Source organism: Ranitomeya imitator, chromosome 8, assembly GCF_032444005.1.
Source record: "Ranitomeya imitator isolate aRanImi1 chromosome 8, aRanImi1.pri, whole genome shotgun sequence".
NCBI classification, from domain to species: Eukaryota; Metazoa; Chordata; class Amphibia; order Anura; family Dendrobatidae; genus Ranitomeya; species Ranitomeya imitator.
Window position 1 is genome coordinate 42638414 of NC_091289.1, and position 18512 is coordinate 42656925.

The window sequence follows — 18512 nt, forward strand, 5'->3', positions numbered from 1 at the left end:
TTAATCCATCAATGTATCACCTAGATTAGCCATTCTCACACAATCAGAGCTTTTAAATCTAGAATAAAGCAGAGCTGAGAAAGCTAACCCCGCCCACACCACAGCTAACTCCGCCCACACAAGGCTCTTTGTGCACAAAGTCCATAGACAGTGAGCTGCTTATCACATGAGGGGGCATTACCAGACTACTGTAGTCTGTTAATCTCTTAGTGATAAATCCTTCACAGTTAGTAAACAGCACACACTTTGACAAGTGACATATCCCAGAATTCTGTGCTTCAGCCTCTATCTCCTGCTCAAAAATCTGCTGTCAGATGCCCTTTAAAAAGGGTTTACTCATAATCATAGATGGGTAAAATTGAAAACTGCTTGTAAAAATAAGCAATTTTTCAACATACCTTTTATTAAAAATCTTCTCTGGCCTCAAAAACAGAGTGACTCTTAATTTTAAGGTTTACTGTTTGTTGCTCAGGTTACCAGCCACCTCTGTAGTCTATCAGAGGCAAAAGGATTCCTAGGCACAGAATGCAGCACTTACAAGCTCTTTGCTCTAGCGCTTGCAAGCACTGATTTGAAGCTAACTGGCTGGATTGCTGGGTGCCGCCAGTATTTGTGCTCCTGCTTTTGCTGGTAGCATTGGATAGTGTGCAGTTCGGGTGAGAGGCTCAACCATGGAAGCCAGATCTCGAGGAAGCCAGGAGCCAGGGGAGAAGTGAAGAAAGATGAGAATAACCCTTTAAGTTAACTTAGGACATATTGGTAAGATATGTCTAATATTAATGTTTGATGGTGGTTTAACTTCACCAGTTCCTAGAACTAACCGACACAGTAGTAATACATTTTAATGACCCTTTTGGCACTGTGAATTAACTAAATGGGACTTTGCTTGCAGTTCTATGCACATGTCCAAGTTGGGGGTGGTGATTGGAGGAGCTAAAACAAAGTTATCACAGTTTCTGCATCCTAGAGATCTGTCCGGGCAGTGGAATCACTAAGGTACCTTCACACATAACGATATCGTTAACGATATCGTTGCTTTTTGTGACGTAGCAACGATATCGTTAAGGAAATCGTTATGTGTGACAGCGACCAACGATCAGGCCCCTGCTGGGAGATCGTTGGTTGCTGAGGAAAGTCCAGAACTTTATTTCGTCGCTGGATCTCCCGCTGACATCGCTGGATCGGCGTGTGTGACGCCGATTCAGCGATGTCTTCACTGGTAACCAGGGTAAACATCGGGTTACTAAGCGCAGCGCCACGCTTAGTAACCCGATGTTTACCATGGTTACCAGCGTAAACGTTAAAAAAACAAACACTACATACTTACCTTCAGCTGTCTGTCCCCGGCGCTCTGCTTCTCTGCACTCCTCCTGCATCCTGTGTCAGCGCCGGCCAGCCGGAAAGTACAGCGGTGACGTCACCGCTCTGCTTTCCGGCTGACCAGCGCTGACAGTGCAGAGGAAAGCAGAGCGCCGGAGGACAGACACGGAAGGTAAGTATGTAGTGTTTGTTTTTTTAACGTTTACGCTGGTAACCATGGTAAACATCGGGTTACTAAGCGCGGCCCTGCGCTTAGTAACCCGATGTTTACCCTGGTTACCGGGGACCTCGGGATCGTTGGTCGCTGGAGAGCTGTCTGTGTGACAGCTCTCCAGCGACCAAACAGCGATGCTGCAGCGATCGGCATCGTTGTCGGTATCGCTGCAGCGTCGCTGAGTGTGAAGGTACCTTAAGTTGCAACATACCCCAACAATATTCTGCACTTTTCAAAATGCCCTAATTCCAGCTATGTTATCACTTACTTATAATACTGTAGCTCAGTTTCCAGCTGTTCTATATGCATCTGGAGAATGGGAACTTTACTTGATTTTTCTTCCAGGTCCTTCACTTTACTATAACATGCCAGGACTGCTTGACGGGCATCTTCCACCTTCCGTCTCATCTCTGTCTGTTCCTTCAACAGTTGCTGGTTAGATTCCTCCAAGTAAACCAAAACTTTCTCAGTTTTACTCAATTTCTCTTCCAAGTCCTTCTTCATTTTACTTGCGTCCTCTATTTGTCCATCTTTGGAGCCCTGTATCACGTTGATCTCCCTCTGGACACATCTGGTTGTAACAGTGTAGCTCTGGGACAAAACCCTTTTGTTAGCGGTGGTAGCTGTCACCTCCATGGGCTGCGATGTACGACTTCTATACAGGCCAACCTACAATATCAGAAAGCAAAAACATATTTGACACATATATTAGTTAATTAGAAGTCTCTGGAGATTTTGATTTTTATTTAGGTTAAATTCACACTATGCGCTTTTGCTGCGTTTTTTAATGCTACTTTTCAGCAGCGTTTTACAGTACCAGCAAAGCCTATGAAATTTCAGAAATCTTATGCACACACATTGGTTTTTTTTTTGTCATTTTTTTGTGCTTTACATGTTTTTTTTTTGCACATAGAGCATGTCACTTCTTTCAGCGCTTTTTCAGCCTTTTTCACCCATTGACTTGAATGGGTAACGAAAAACGCACCAAAAATGCAGGTATCAGGTTTTGCTGCGTTTCTTTGTGCTGAAACCTGATTTTATGGAATAGAACTTTTTTTTTTCAGCACTAAACTTTATCAATCTAGCATGCCAAAACCGCTACAAAAGCGCATCAAAAACGCCACGAAAAACTAAAAGAAAAAACAAGGAAAACGCTGAAAGAAGCCTAGTGTGAACCTACCCTTATAGATACACAACATTCATAAAAAAAAGTCAATAAGCCGAATCCTATAGATTAGTTTTATTCATGGCAGTCTAATTCTTAAGAACGAATAATGGGAAACCCTTTCATCCACACTGTAACATCTGCACCCTACTGTAAATTTCTGTGACGCTACAAAAGCAGCAAAACTACGAAGTGTGACGTTTCCAAAAGGGGTCTTTGCCCTAAAAAAAAGCTTCATACATGGATAAGGCTATGAAAACCAACATTTTAGATGTATTATAAACTATAATAATCCTTTGCATCTACTCTCAAGGACCAAGTTCAGAGATGCCATTACGGGCATGTCTCGTATAAAGGTAGACATGTTGCATTGGCCGCACATCACATTGTGTTCTGTATTCCACATGTGTGGTTTGATTTTGCATATGTTTAGTTTTGTCTTGGATTTTCTGCTTTTCCCTCCATATGGTAAACACTTATAAGCCATTACAAAGCCAGAATTGTGACTGTGAGTAATAGTCTTCTGCTGTAAGGAGCCGGTATTCCGGTATATAATCTGTACCATATGGAATACAATTTCCCCACATTTTATGCAACTGACCCTAAAACTGGCAAATACTGCTTTATAAAGAAAAAAAAAATCAATCGGAGACATATGTCTATTCAATCCAGATGTCAAAGGAGGGGAGTCTGTGTACATGAAGCACCGGCAGGGCACGAGGTCAATCTGGAGTGGTATCTGCCAACACAATCTGACATTAGGTAACTTTACCATCTAATCTCGGAAGCTAAACTATAGATGCTATTTAATTTACAATCATCTAATGTAATGAGCAGACACTGGAGGTTATACCAGACAGAGACGTAACTTGAAGCTGTTTGGCCTCATCGCTCAATGTGAAACAGCGACCCCCAAGTCAGGGAATCATACAGTACTGGAGACATTTTACAGAACAAAAAGACCTTTGGTTCCCTTCAGTCACCAGTACCCATGTGAAGTTAAGATTCAGTACCCTTTATTAGTATGCGCCCATTGTCAGGTGTAGGATCAACAATACGGTACAAACTGTAAGTTATTATTTGTAGCAAATTAGGCTACTTTTACACTAGCGTCGGCCCGTCGCAGTGCGTTGGCCCGATGTACCGACGCATCCTGTCACAACGCAGCACAACGGGGGCAGCGGATGCATTACTACAACGCATCCGCTGCCCCATTGTGAATTGCGGGGAAGAGGGGGCGGAGTTCCGGCCGCGCATGCGCGGTCGGAAATGGTGGACACAACGCACCAAAAAACGTTACAAGCAACGTTTTTTGGTGGCGACGGTCCGACGCAACACGACGCAACCGTCGCACGACGGTTGCGACGTGTGGCAATGCGTCGCTAATGCAAGCCTATGGAGAAAAAACGCATCCCGCAGACAACTTTGCAGGATGCGTTTTTTCTGCAAAACGACGCATTGCGACGTGCGTCGTACGACGCTAGTGTGAAAGTAGCCTTAGAAAGTAGCACTCAAGTAAAACAAAAATACTTGTGAAATTCTGACACCAGTCTCAGCTGCCAAAAGCTGTCCTTTGGAAATATTATTGTTTAGTGTCTTCTATTTTTTTTTTATCATTTCTGCACAATTTAAACCTAAAGAAGTCGTCTCAATATCCCAAATGGGAAAAAATGCAAGTTTATAAAAAAAAAAAAACAAGAATGGAAGGATTTAAAGGGGTTGTCCAAATCGATAAGTCTGCAGTCAGTCTGTGTGACTGCAGACTTATGATTCCCCTCCAGTGCACGCACAGTGTGATGCAGGTATTCAGACCGGGGACCGGAGGGTATATATGAGTTATACATACTCCTGGCCAGTGGTCGTGGCCGATTTGAGAGCACGGTCTCGCTCCATACAAATGTATAGAAGCGAGGCAGCACCCCTGGCCGGAAGTATGTATAACGCATACATAACCTCAGGTCTCGGGTCTGAAACCGGTGAATCCTCGCAGCTATGGCAGCTGCGAGAAAATGCCTGGCTGTCCTATGATTATTTATTTTCAAGGGTTACTCCAGTGTTCAAAAGGGGCTTTTATCAGAGAGGGATCCCAGGCTTGAGACCCTGGCTAACCACTTGAATTGAGTAAGCCATACTAATGACAAGACATTTGTATACATCATAATCTACAGCACATTTTTACTCTTCCAAAAGAGTTTGCTAAGGCTTCTTTCACACTTCAGTTGTTTGGCGTCAGTCTGCTCCGATATCGTGACGGATCGACGGATCCATCAAAATTGTTGAGAAAACGGTTCTAACAGATCCGGTTTTTTGACGCATCCGTGTATCTGGGAAAAGTATCTACTTTTTGGAGCATGCTCAATTGAAAAAGCGGATTGGGGTGACGGATCCGACAAATGGCGGTCGCGACGGATCGGTCACCCATAGGCGGCCATTCTAGGAAATGGCGGACGCGACGGATCCGTCATGAACCACCATTTCGGCGCAGACAAAAAACGTTGCAATGTCCGTCAATGTCTAGATGACTTCTACCAAATTTCATCGGCTCCGTCACATGGCGGATGGAACGGACGACCATCCGCTACAATCCGTCGTTAATGCAAGTCTATGGGAAAATAGCGGATCCGCCCAAAAGAAATGGCGGATCCGCTATTTGATGAAAACGGCGGATTCAAACTGACGCCAAAAGACTGAAGTGTGAAAGAGGCCTAACAATGTCTGTACACACTAAATTAAATTTCATGGAAATGGACGATTTCAAGCATAATAAACAACAAGTTTACCAAAAGACCTTTCATTCTTCTGAAAGTTGCTTCATCCACTAATGAGAGAAGATTCCCACCGATGGTTTAATACAAGAGGCTAAAGAAGCACGTGATGTGCCTGCATGTAGAGATTTACAAGATAAGCCCAGGGGGATCTTTTGTCTTTCATCCAGTTTGATTAAGGGACTTTCACCAAATTTTTCATGACATTAGGTATTCATGATGCCTGTGAGTTTCGCTTAAATTGACCAATAACCTTATTTACTAGTATCTACTGACTTCCCACACTGTCGTGGCCCCCCTACCCAATAACTACACATAAAACATTTGTTTGGATAAATTTGGCCACAGCAGCCATCTTTTATTAACATTTAAAACATAACATTTATTAACATTGAAAAACCCCAGGGAAGGCGGTCCTCGAAGCCCCCAAGAGTCAACCAACTCGTATCCAATCTCCATAAATTTGGCCTCCAGGTCGTGTCCCTGCCCCCAGCCGCTAGGCACCAGCTCAGAGACGCTTAAAGACTCGCCCGGCCAATATCCTCCAAAAAATCCCACGTCCCCAGTCTTCTCGACTGTATAACCACCGATTCTCTAAGCCACACCAGGGGGAGTCCAGGATCTCACACATCCCCCCCCCCCTCCAATCCGCCATTTCTTAACACCACCAACTTCGAGGACCCCATTCCCCCCGCCCTGCTGCCGCGACGAAGCATAACTAATTCCCTTTAGCGCCATGAATTTAACCCTCGCTGCCATCATTAAATTAACCTTAAAGTTCCAAAATTGTGATCCAACCAGTAATTACCCCATTCAAAAAGGGAGGGTGGGTGGGAGCTTGCTATCTAAGTCAGAGGGGCACCAAAATGGTTGCTCCTCTAAGATGGGTGCCCCCTTTTATATTCAACCCCCCCTTTACTGCCCCCACCTTCCTGCCTACCTTGCCCTCAGCCAATCCGTAAACCCCAATTCAAATAATACCCTGATCTCACTCCACAATATTGCCCCCACCTTTCCGCTCACCCCCTATAGGCCCATTCAACCCTGTCATGTCGTCCTCCCTCAAGGCCTGCGGCCTAGTCCGTCCTCACTTGACATTAGGTATTCATGATGCCTGTGAGTTTCGCTTAAATTGACCAATAACCTTATTTACTAGTATCTACTGACTTCCCACACTGTCGTGGCCCCCCTACCCAATAACTACACGTAAAACATTTGGATAAATTTGGCCACAGCAGCCATCTTTTATTAACATTTAAAACATAACATTTATTAACATTGAAAAACCCCAGGGAAGGCGGTCCTCGAAGCCCCCAAGAGTCAACCAACTCGTATCCAATCTCCATAAATTTGGCCTCCAGGTCGTGTCCCTGCCCCCAGCCGTTAGGCACCAGCTCAGAGACGCTTAAAGACTCGCCCGGCCAATATCCTCCAAAAAATCCCACGTCCCCAGTCTTCTCGACTGTATAACCACCGATTCTCTAAGCCACACCAGGGGGAGTCCAGGATCTCACACATCCCCCCCCCTCCAATCCGCCATTTCTTAACACCACCAACTTCGAGGACCCCATTCCCCCCGCCACCAACACCAATGTCCTGACCCCTCAGACATTTGTGTCCCGCCACACCCGCAGCCCTTTCTCGATACCTTCCTGCACCGCAAGACACCATAAGTCCAAACCGATAGCATTCAAATGTACTCCATCTTTTCTCCAATACTCGCCGGTTCCCGACTCCAAATCCAAATGGCGAATTACAAGAGCCCCATTCCGCACCATAAAACGGGAAACTGCCCTATTAACTTTTATTCTGGCCCTGTTGATACCCTGCACTGATCGTGCTCCAAACCAAACTTTCCTGGGAATAATATCCGACCAGATTACCAACAAACGCGGGAACATAGCCCACAACCTTAAAACATCAAATTTGATGTCGTTGATCAGTTCTCTACAGGGGCGTTTACCAAGGTCGTTGCCCCCCAAATGAATCACCAGTAAATCCGGTACCCGGTCCAAACGCCCAAACTTATGAAATTCCGGTAAAAGCTGCTTCCAATACATTCCACGTTTTCCAATCCAACGTATGGTCGCTGATGACTTTTCCACACCGAGCTGTCTCCCTTGAGGGCGAACGTCCGCTCTTACCGCTGCCCAAAATACAAACGAATGGCCCATAATCCATGCAAGTAAAGGCCTTTCTCCTGAAAAGAAAAAACAACAAACCAAAACATAATAATCACAAAGCACGACCCGATTAAATCCTCACCCAACTCAAGACCACCTTTAAACCAATGACGGGCGAATATAAGACCTAAACCTCACAGATTCTCAACGACCAATCCTCCGCACCACGTCCTCCCCTAAACCTCTTCTCGCCGCTTCCGTGGCTGCACCTATCCTAAATGAGTGACCCGAAAAATTCTCAGCCGAAATACCCCCTTGCGTCAAACAGCGCTTAAATATAGTGACAAACTGATACCGAGATAAAAACGATCCATCTCTGTGTAATAACAGTGGCTCATCATCCCAAACCCTCCCCTCTGAAAACTCCCTAAAACATAATACAGGGCACAATGGGGAACCCATCACCTCGAATAGCACAATTTTACACCCTTTTCCAGCCAAATCAGTTTTTGATTGACGCAGCCAAATCACCAGCTTATCCCCATGTAAAACTACATCCCGACCCAGCAGCCCCCCTTTTTTATTCTTAGAGGGACTGACCAACTCCCCCAAACGAAACGCTCCAAAGAATGCCAAAGCAAATGCCAACTTAAACAAAACCACCTCCGGTTGAGTAGCACATACCCTTGGTAATTGCTCACCTAACTGCAATAAAATCTCATAGGAAACAGGGCGACGACCATCTAAACTTTTCCAACCCTTACGCCACCCCTTCATCACCTGGAGGACCATAAATGATTTAGTGACGTCCTGTAACCCCCTAAATTTAAAACCGAATGCTAGACCAGCCAAAAATTGATTGACTTTAGGTACCGACCAACCTAAATCCCATTTTTGACCCAAAAGCAACAGCAATTTCTCGTCGTCATGCATATCTGATCCAAGCGAGAAGTCCCAATCCTCCCAAGTATCCCAAGCCTTAATATAATGTGACCAAGTTCCTGGCGCCAATGACCTAGACATTAACCCTCCTACTGCCCCAACGGAAGCTTCCATAATTCCTCCGGGCAGAACACTCGCACGAGATCCACTTGAGACATGCCATCTGGAACCCGATCCCACTGTGAATGAAAAATAGCGTCACCAGTCAATGATTCATTAGACAGCCGAAATTCCGCAGTGACCCACAAGTTAAACCGTAAGCCCAACCAAACGATATGCTGCAAAACTCGTAGCAACGCCGAATCTGCGGATGATAGTGAATTTAGCGCCCTCACGGCGCCTTCCGACTCACAACCGAAACAAATCTTCATGTTACCGACCTCTGATCCCCATAAAGATAAAGCAACAGCAATGGGAAAAACCATACACAGCAATCGATTAGTAGAAAAACCGTTGTCAACCCATGAAGGCGGCCATCGACACGCTAACCAACTTCCTCGAAAGACCAAACAAAAACCCTGCTCGTCTACTGGACCAATCGTAAAACCCAAATCCTCCGCAGGCACCAACGGTGCAATCCATAGTGACTTCCCGTTATAAGAATCCAGGAAAAGCATCCATACTTTCAAATCATCCTTTAAGGCCTTTCGAAGCCTGATAAAATGAGACGGAGACTGAACTCCAACAGTAGCCAAAGACAGTCTGCGACAAAAAGCCCTACCCATTGGCATGATACGGCATGCAAAATTCAACTTCCCCAACAAGGATTGCACCACATGCAACGTCACCTTTTTTGACTCATACACCCTCCTCACGTCCATTCTCATGCTCACGAGTTTATCCATAGGTAGCCGACATTCCATCGCAACCGTATCTATCTCGATGCCTAAAAAACTCAAACATGTTACCGGACCTACCGTCTTGTCAGCGGCTAACGGAACGCCGAACCTGCTTGACACACTCTCCATTGAATGAAGCAAAATTGAACAGTCCGCGGAGAGCGCTGGACCAACAAACAAAAAATCATCCAGATAATGGATGCAAGATCGAAGTCCGGATACATCTTTTACCGTCCACTCCAAAAACGTACTGAACAATTCAAAATATGCACACGACAGGGAACAGCCCATCGGCAAACAACGATCCACATAGAAACCCCCATTCCAGAAACACCCCAACAAATGTAAACTATCCGGATTGACAGGAAGCAAACGAAAAGCGGCCTCAATATCAGTTTTTGCCAACAAAGCCCCCCGTCCACAATGTCTCACCCACTCCATAGCTGTGTCAAACGACGTATAAAGAACTGAACACAACTGTGGATCAATGCCGTCGTTCACTGACAAACCTTTTGGGAACGAAAGATGATGGATTAGCCTAAATTTGTTAGCCTCCTTTTTGGGCACCACCCCTAATGGGGAAACTCTCAATCCTTCCATAGGGAGAGACTGAAATGGGCCAGCCATTCTTCCAAGCGACACCTCCTTATTCAATTTTTCCGTGACCACTTGAGGAAAATCGTAAGCCGATTTTAAATTCTTTTTGGACCATTGCACCTTAACGTCCACAAAAGGTATTGAAAAACCATTCTTAAAACCATTTCTCAAAGTTGACGCTGCCCTTTCATCAGGATATCTACTTAGGAACCGCTCCATCTCTGCTAGACGCACCGGAGTCACCCCTTTTTTCAAATCCATCTGCCCCTTTTTGTTTTCCGCCCCTAAAACATCTAGCTGCCCCATGGGTACCTCCGCATGATGAACATTCGTGCTTAAACTTACACTTTGCCCCAAATCTGCATGACCCGTCGTTGAAGGCAAAACACAGTCCCTTCTACATGACCACCGAGTGCCCCGACTGTCCTGAACCCCCGGAGCCCCCAAGAAATGACTGAGAACCCAGACTCGGCCTGACCGGTGCTGTCACTCTCATCCACAAAGAAATATCCTTGTGATCCCACCGAATATTTGGACGTACTGCTTTACGTTGACGAAACTGTTCATCGTATCTAATCCACCCTTGACCCCCATAAACCCTGTATGCCTCCCCAATGATATCTAAATAGCAAAACAATGGGGCACAAGTTTCCGGCGATTTTTCCCCTATGACACTAGCAAAAATCGCAAAAGCCTGTAACCAGTTAGAAAAAGTACGTGGAATTAATCTAAACCTTCTCTTCTCCTCGTCCTCTTTTTTGGAATCATCCCTACGGGCTTTGTCTAAATTGAAGCGCTCTAAAGGGAGTAGCGAGAAAATTTCAACATACTCCCCTTTCCAAATTCTCTCTTTTACCTCAGGTTTCAAATGCGCGCCCAAAGGCCCCTCAAAACATATGTACACCTCCCCCTTTGCCGAATCATCCACCCGAGTTGATTCGTCTTTCTCTTTATTCCCACTTTCCGTTATCGCCGAGCCCCCCTGCTGAACTACTTCACAACTACCAACTGATGTCAACCCAGGTGCCAATGGAGCCCCCTGTGAAATACTGGATCCATGTCCGCAAGAGTCGCCGACTCCCTCCGCCCCGGGGACTGCCCTCTCCCGAACGTTCCCCAACCACGCCGATAACGGCGACGGTTCAATTTGCCTACCCCTTGTTTCCCACATTTGAAACAAATCTCTTAACCCTTGCATTAAAATACCTGCACCAACACTAACCCCCCCTATAGAAACCTCCCCTCTACCCGAATCAACACTAGGAGCTAGTGATGGTAATAAAGAAGGTAAAACGGCACTCTCACCTGGCTGCCTGGGCGCTGTGATCCCAGCAGCCGCTGATCCCGGGTCCAGATGCGCTCCTACAGTCCGTGCTCCTCCGTGTCCAGGCGGGCTTGATGCTCCACGAACTTCCATGGGCCAGTCCTGAGATGTCGTTGCAGAGATAGAATCCACTGGGTGGTCCCGATCCATAGATGCTGCCCGCGATGAATCAAGGCGCGCAGCGGGACGCTCCGCCAACCTGCCCCCACTACCTGCCTCAACCCCCCCATACACTAATGCCCTCTGCCCCTCTACAGCTCCTGATTGTACCCCCCTCTGACAATCCCAAAGATCCACATTAACTGCAGTGCTTCCAGCACTGCAACGGTTACTAGCAGCAGCAGCCAGCGAGTGGGCGGGGCTAAACCGGCGCCCATCACTGACTGCTCTGCGCTCCTGGGCCTGTGCTGCTGCCGCCCGAGAATCTTCCCTTCCACGCTGAGCGGCGGCCCGGATGGATGGGCTCGCCGCCACTCCTGTACCTGGCTCCTGTGCTCCGGCAGTCTCCGGTAAGTGCGCCGACCCCCCGCGCCGTACCGCTGGCTGAGGAGCCCGTCGCGCAGGCCCCCGTCCTCTCCTCTGTGCCACTTGTCGCCGCTGAGCCGGGCCCGTTCCTGGCTGAGCACCGGCCGCTCCCATCCCTGGATCCACATGCGAAGACGATCCTTCAGATGAAGGGGAGGCCGACACCTCCCCCCGCTGTAGGCCCCGCCGACTAATGGGATTCCTCCCGGCTCCCTGGCAGCACTCGCTAGAGCCGCGGTTAGCTGCTGGAACCGGAGGGTCCCTTGAGGGGCTCCTCACACGGCGACGGGCCCTAGGGGTGACCTCTGGGCTCAGGCGCTCCGGAGGACGAGACCTCCTAGGCCAGCGGCCCTCAGTCAGGGAAGTAGATGACCCAGGTCCCCCCTCAGGAAGCAGGCCTTGCAGCGACGCCTGTAGCCAACCTGCGCCCCTGGTCTTAGCCGCATCACGGAGGTGCTGTAAAATTGCCTCTACCTCCATTATCCTTAAACCCACAGCGCTTGCTATCTAAGTCAGAGGGGCACCAAAATGGTTGCTCCTCTAAGATGGGTGCCCCCTTTTATATTCAACCCCCCCTTTACTGCCCCCACCTTCCTGCCTACCTTGCCCTCAGCCAATCCGTAAACCCCAATTCAAATAATACCCTGATCTCACTCCACAATATTGCCCCCACCTTTCCGCTCACCCCCTATAGGCCCATTCAACCCTGTCATGTCGTCCTCCCTCAAGGCCTGCGGCCTAGTCCGTCCTCACTTGACGAACTGGAAACACGATGTAATAGTGGCTGACAAGCGGAATAAAGCTTTTTTTTTTTATTTCACTTCTCCATTGCAGCGATATTAGCGATAAAAGTATTTGGAACCTACTGAGTTAACTTTTTTAAGTCCAAGTGGGTGTTATCAGACCTTTTTCCCTGTGGGTGAGTACTTTTCCTCCCTGTATGATGCTGACCAATCATAAGTAGGCAGCAACACACAAATGAAAGCTTAGAGCCGGTTTCTCAGTGTGTGAAATCTAATCACACTTGTGTCTGCTGTGCACAAGCAATTCGTAATCGCTCTGCAGTGAGTTGAAAGTTGTCATCTCATACAGGAGCAGTCTGTTCTGTGGTAATATTGTGTGAGGTGTAAAGACACCCTGGTCTGATCTCACTGCAGAGGAAGTACAACTTGCCTGAGCACAGCAGACATAAGGGTGATTATTGACACATTCCCAACAGGCAGTGTGAGGGGAGGATCAATACAGCAAAGATGACAGTGCAACGAGGAGAGCTGATAGACAGGTTTGTAATGTGACACAGCTTAACTCAGCTGCGCTGCCCCTTCCCCACAGGGATCTTATCTGAAAGTAGTTGGTCATCTGTGCATCCTAGTCATGCATGAGTTTAGACCAGGAGATCAGGGCCGCCTGTCATACCATCTCTCACACTAAGAAAGTCTAAGATATGAGGTCGGGTGGGGGGGGGGGTCATTCTTCTTTCCTTTGAGTCTACCTGCCTGCTTATGATTGATCAGCATCATACAGGCTAAAAGGACACACCCCCAGTGAGAACTGATAACACCCACTTGGACTTAGAAAAGTTAAAGGGAACCTGTCACCCCCAAAATCGAAGATGAGCTAAGCCCACCAGCATCAGGGGCTTATCTACAGCAGTCTGGAATGCTGTAGATAAGCCCCCGATGTATCCTGAAAGATGAGAAAAAGAGGTTAGCTTATACTCCCCTGGGGGGGGGGGGCAGTCCGATCCGATGGGCATCGCGGTCCGCTCCAGGGCCTCCTATCTTCATAGGATGAGGCCCTCTTCTTGTCTTCACGCTGCGGACCGCCCCCACCCAGGTGAGTATAATCTAACCTCTTTTTCTTACCTTTCAGGATACATCGGGGGGCTTATCTACAGCATTCCAGAATGCTGTAGATAAGCCCTTGATGCTGGTGGGCTTAGCTCATCTTCGATTTTGGGGGTGACAGGTTCCCTTTAATTTATTAGGTGTCACATTCTTTGATTGCTAATATCTCCTCAATGGAAAAGTAAAATAAAATAATTAAAAAAAAAATGTTTATTCCGTTCTGCGGCCACTGTTAAAGCGTATGTCCAACTCAGTATGAAACATTTGGTGAAAGGTCCTCTTTACACAAGTGTAATAGCCAAAATGAACGAAAGTGTGTTTTATGGTGTTCCCACCACTAATTTAATTCTATTGAATGGGTTCTAAGGAGTAAAGTTTCTTCTTGTAGAGAGAAATAAGTTGTGGTATAGGGAGACTTATAGGCCATGCAATAGTACCTTAGGAATTTAAATATGCAAATTGCCTCTTTAGAGAAGAAGACATGAATTTTAGTGCCGCTTAGTGGAAGTGGCAATGGTAAAAGTTAGTATCGATACTTTAAAACGCCTTGTGCAATGACATAGAGTAAAAGGCCAAACCAAAACCTTCAATTGCAGAAACATGTGTTGGGGCTTTTAAGAGTCTCTCTATTCCAGCTTGGCACTCAACACGGAGAAACATCACCCCTCTGGCACCCTGTCAGATGCCTCTGACTCAGCCCAGCCAGTTCTCCTGCTTTGCACTGATCAGGGGCAAACACCCTTAAACATGCTTTATATTCTAAGTCATGTAGGAAGGCCCTTTACAGGGTTGATATTGACTTTTAGGATTGCTACTTCCAATAGGTGGCACCTTAAGACATAACAGAAGTTGCGAAAAATGACATTCATGTGCAGCAACATACTACATCTTCACCTTTAGGGGAGTGAATTTTTCCCACTTTGGGGCAGCTTGACATTTAATTATTCATAGGAAGTAATATACATTTATATATAATGTCTATATTATCATATCGCCTTTCCTTTTATTAACATGCCTGGTATTATGATTTTCCTTGCAGGCGGCAGTATTACGGCTCTGTATATTTGATTGGATCTCGCTCAGTTACATCAAGAAGGTCTTTACTACAACTAGATCTGGCAAAAAAACTTTCCTGATCCCGTAGGAATTAATTCAATTGTGACCTTGTCAGGTTTTGTTCAATCACACAAAACTGCTGTGTGACACAGCTTAACACATTTACCCATGAAAGGATCCATGGGTAAACTGTAGGCTTGGGGGAATGAATATAAGCTATACAATCATGGCTAAAAGTTTTGAGACTGACACAAATGTTGTTTTTGTTTTCACAAACTGCGCTGGTCACTGTTTTTAGATCTTGTAGTCAAATACTGCTCTGGTTACTAAACTACAATGGTCAGCATTTCATAGCATTCTAAACTCTTATTGACAAATACATCAAGTTTAAAGGGAATCCGTCACCCCCTGGGACATTTCTGAGCTATAAGTATGGGCATACAGATAATAGAATGGTTTAACTATGCTTACCTGTATGCCTCATGGCGGTGGGTAGATCTTGAGAAATGCAGTTATAATGTTTTATGTTAATGATTTCGTCCAGGCTCCGGGGCATGTTGTGTCTGGAAGAAATCCCTGCCTCCTGACTTCATTATAATGGCACCCCCCTCCCATGCACGTCATACCGACCTGTGACATGCAGTTGTGGCACTGTAATCCCGCGCATGCGCCGTTCCCTCACTCGGTTATGTGAACCTTATCCGCGCTTCTATGGGCAGAATCTTCATCAATCTTCTGCTCATGTGCCGGCGAGTCACTGCGCAAAAACTAGGTGGTGCACGGGTAAGAATAGTTAAACCATTCTATTACCTGTATGCCCTAAGTAATAGCTCAAAATCATCAAGGGGTGACAGATTCCCTTTAAGTAAAGACTCAACTGTGTTTAGATGCTTTTCATCAATGAAGTGGGCTGACACAAAATTTTGCCTAAGGCTACGTTCACATTTGCGTTGTTGGGCGCAGTGTCGGCGACGCAACCAACAATGCATGTACACAACGCAGCGTTTTGCGACGCATGCGTTGTCATAAGATCGTACAGAGCAGGAATTTCGGCGCAGGGAAAACGCTACAAGTAGCGTCCTCTGCGCCCTGTCTGTGCGTCAATATGACGCATGCGTCGTAAAACACAATACAACGCACACCGGCGCATGTCCATGCGCCCCCCATGTTAAAGATAAGGGTGCATGACGCATGTGTCGGTATGCGTCGACGCAAATGTGAACGTAGCCTTAGATCACTGCCATAAATAAGGAATGGGATCTATACATCCTCCAAGAGCAACTCCTCAAAACGATCCAGGAGAAATTTGTGCAGCATAATGGAGATCATGTCACAATGCAAAAGTGATAACTAAGTGGCTCGGTGAACAAAACATTGAGATTTTGGGTCCGTGGCCATGAAACTCTGCAGATCTTACCCTCAGTGAGAACCTGTGCACAATCATCAAAAAGCGGGAGGACAAACAAAAAAAAATACAGAAAATGCAACAATCTTCTAGCACTGATTAGGTAAGTTGTCGTCAGTCAGGATTTGGCCCAATTTGTCAGGGTGAAGGGCAGAAGTCTTGCAAAATAAGGAAAAACACTGTAAATATTGAGTTTTTGCATAAATTTGATGTACTTGTAAATAAAAGTTGAAAAACGTATGAAATTATGACGATTGCGCTTCAGTAACCAGAGAAACATCCGACTAAAAGATCTTAGAACGCCCAAGCAGCAAACTTTGTTAAAAACAAATTTAGTGTCAGTCTCAAAACTTTTCGCCGGGACTGTGTATTATCAAAACTTTGTTCTAATTTGCCCCAAAGATCACTGCCGCTCCGGATCGGACGGCATCACCTACAGATCTGCTACAACCATAAACACAACCTACAAGGTCAACCAGAAGACAATCCACTGGAAGGTCAGTTTTTAGGGGGTCGGTCTCCATACAGCCTTGTAGTTCCCACTGCTGACATGGTACATGTGTGCTATAGCAGAGTTCATGATCTGTATTCCTGGGGCCAGGCATTCCCTCAATGGTGGAAAGTTTACCCAGCGAAATAAAGGCAATAGCCAGTGACATAACTTGATGCTTGATGTTCACCAGAAAGCAGTCTCCAACAGGTCCCATCTATGATCACAGGTCTTCTCATATCCATCAAAGTGTCCCTATCTGTTCCCCTAAAGCTGCATAGGGGCATCTGCAGGCTCTGCACTCACCATCACAGAGTATTGCAATGATGTTTGCTAGAATAGTATGTCCCCAATCCTGGGCAAATAATAAAGGGGATGTGTAACTAGGTGCATGTAATGTCCAAAAAAACATAATTTAGCACATAAGCAGCATCTCTGACCTGGAAATACTAATGGTGGAGATATATAATATATAGATATATATCAAATTGGTCACAATATTGGAATCCAATGGTCTGCTCTAGTGTCCCTTCTACTAACTAGCCCCCCAGTTTCCTGCCACTTACTTGCAGTGCCAGGCAGCGGGCATCACTGCTCTGCAGCGCCCCCTTCAGCTCCTCCAGCAGCTGCCGCAGATGCAGGTTGTCCCCCTCCAGCCTCCGGAGCCGGTCTCCGCTGGCGGATCGTGCCCGGCTGCTCCTCGCCATCTGCGGGCTCCTCCGCCGGATCTGCTCCTGGATCTGTTCGCTCTCCCTCCCCACGGGCAGCCGGGCAGTGCCAGCCCTGGAGCTGAAGTACCCGCACAGCCGGGCATGGAACTGCCTAAAAGTGACCCTCTCCGGGAGATCGTCCAGCAGCTCCTCGCACTCCTCGGTGCAGGGCTCCAGCCCCAGGACCAGGCAGAGGGTGCGGAACTCCTCCCTGGAGACGGTGCCCTGTGCCTGCCAGTCCAGGTGATGGAAGACCTCCTGCAGGTACTGATCCAAGCCGGTGGCCAGGACGAGGATCTCATTATCCAGCCCGTGCTCCAGCCCGTAGTGATGGGCGAGGGCACTCACCAGCCACTGGGTCCTGCGGGCTGGGCGCAGGGGGCTACACTGGTCACCCAGGAGCTCCATGCTTAGCTCAGGGTCTCCTGGGCATCTTCTGTGGGTATCTGCTGGACCCCTGATGGAATGTGATTTCTTCTGAAAAACTTTTGGAAAACTTTCTGAGCGTAGAAGAACTTTCCTGCAAGCTGCTGTAGGTGTAGTCAGTGTGTGTTGGGTCCTGTGTGTTGTAGTGTTGTGTGATGGGGTGTGGGGTGTGCTCCAGCCTCCTGCAGAACAGGCTGCCCTCCTAGTGATCATCCCTGGTACCTCCCCTGGAGGAGGAGGAGGACGACTCACACAAGACAGATCTGGCCAGGGTTCTGCTCCTATTGTCTGCCACATCCATGTCCAATATTATTATTATTTATAAATTCCATAGTGCTGTCCAATATCAATAAAGTCCCTTCTTGACGAGCTTGTCTTCATTCCACCAACTTTTAGTTTGTTTCCACTATTTCATCAAAACACTGAAACAAAGCTGCATGCGTGGCTTTTGCCATAAAGCCCCTCAATTATTTTACCCTGTATAACAAAGTGGATGCGTGCTACTGCTAATACATGTAAGTTGATCGTGTTATTCCCGGGAATGTTCATGGGAAACATGCTGAAAAAAATGTATAAGTACATGTTGTGTTAAAGCGCTGCAGCCTCACAAAAAGTCAATAAAATGGTAGTCATAGGTCATCATTTTATTGACACGTAAACCAGAAGTGAATCAGCACGGTGGCTCAGTGGTTAGCACTGTTGTTTTGCAGTGCTAGGGTCCAGTGTTCAAATCCCATAAAGGACAACATCTACAAAGAGTCTGT

At 46.7% G+C, this 18512-nt stretch overlaps 1 protein-coding gene across 1 annotated transcript in view; it reads right to left on the reverse strand.

The window, feature by feature from the left end:
* The window catches only part of EFCC1 (EF-hand and coiled-coil domain containing 1), a 100702-nt gene extending 82616 nt beyond the window's left edge, over positions 1-18086 (reverse strand). Inside the window, exons 1-2 of the mRNA XM_069736795.1 lie at positions 17179-18086; positions 1803-2203 (exon numbers count right to left, since the gene is read on the reverse strand). Coding sequence (XP_069592896.1) covers positions 1803-2203; positions 17179-18045 — 1268 coding nt within the window. The 5' untranslated portion in view covers positions 18046-18086. The remainder of the gene's footprint in view (positions 1-1802; positions 2204-17178) is intronic.
* Positions 18087-18512: the final 426 nt, after the last annotated feature.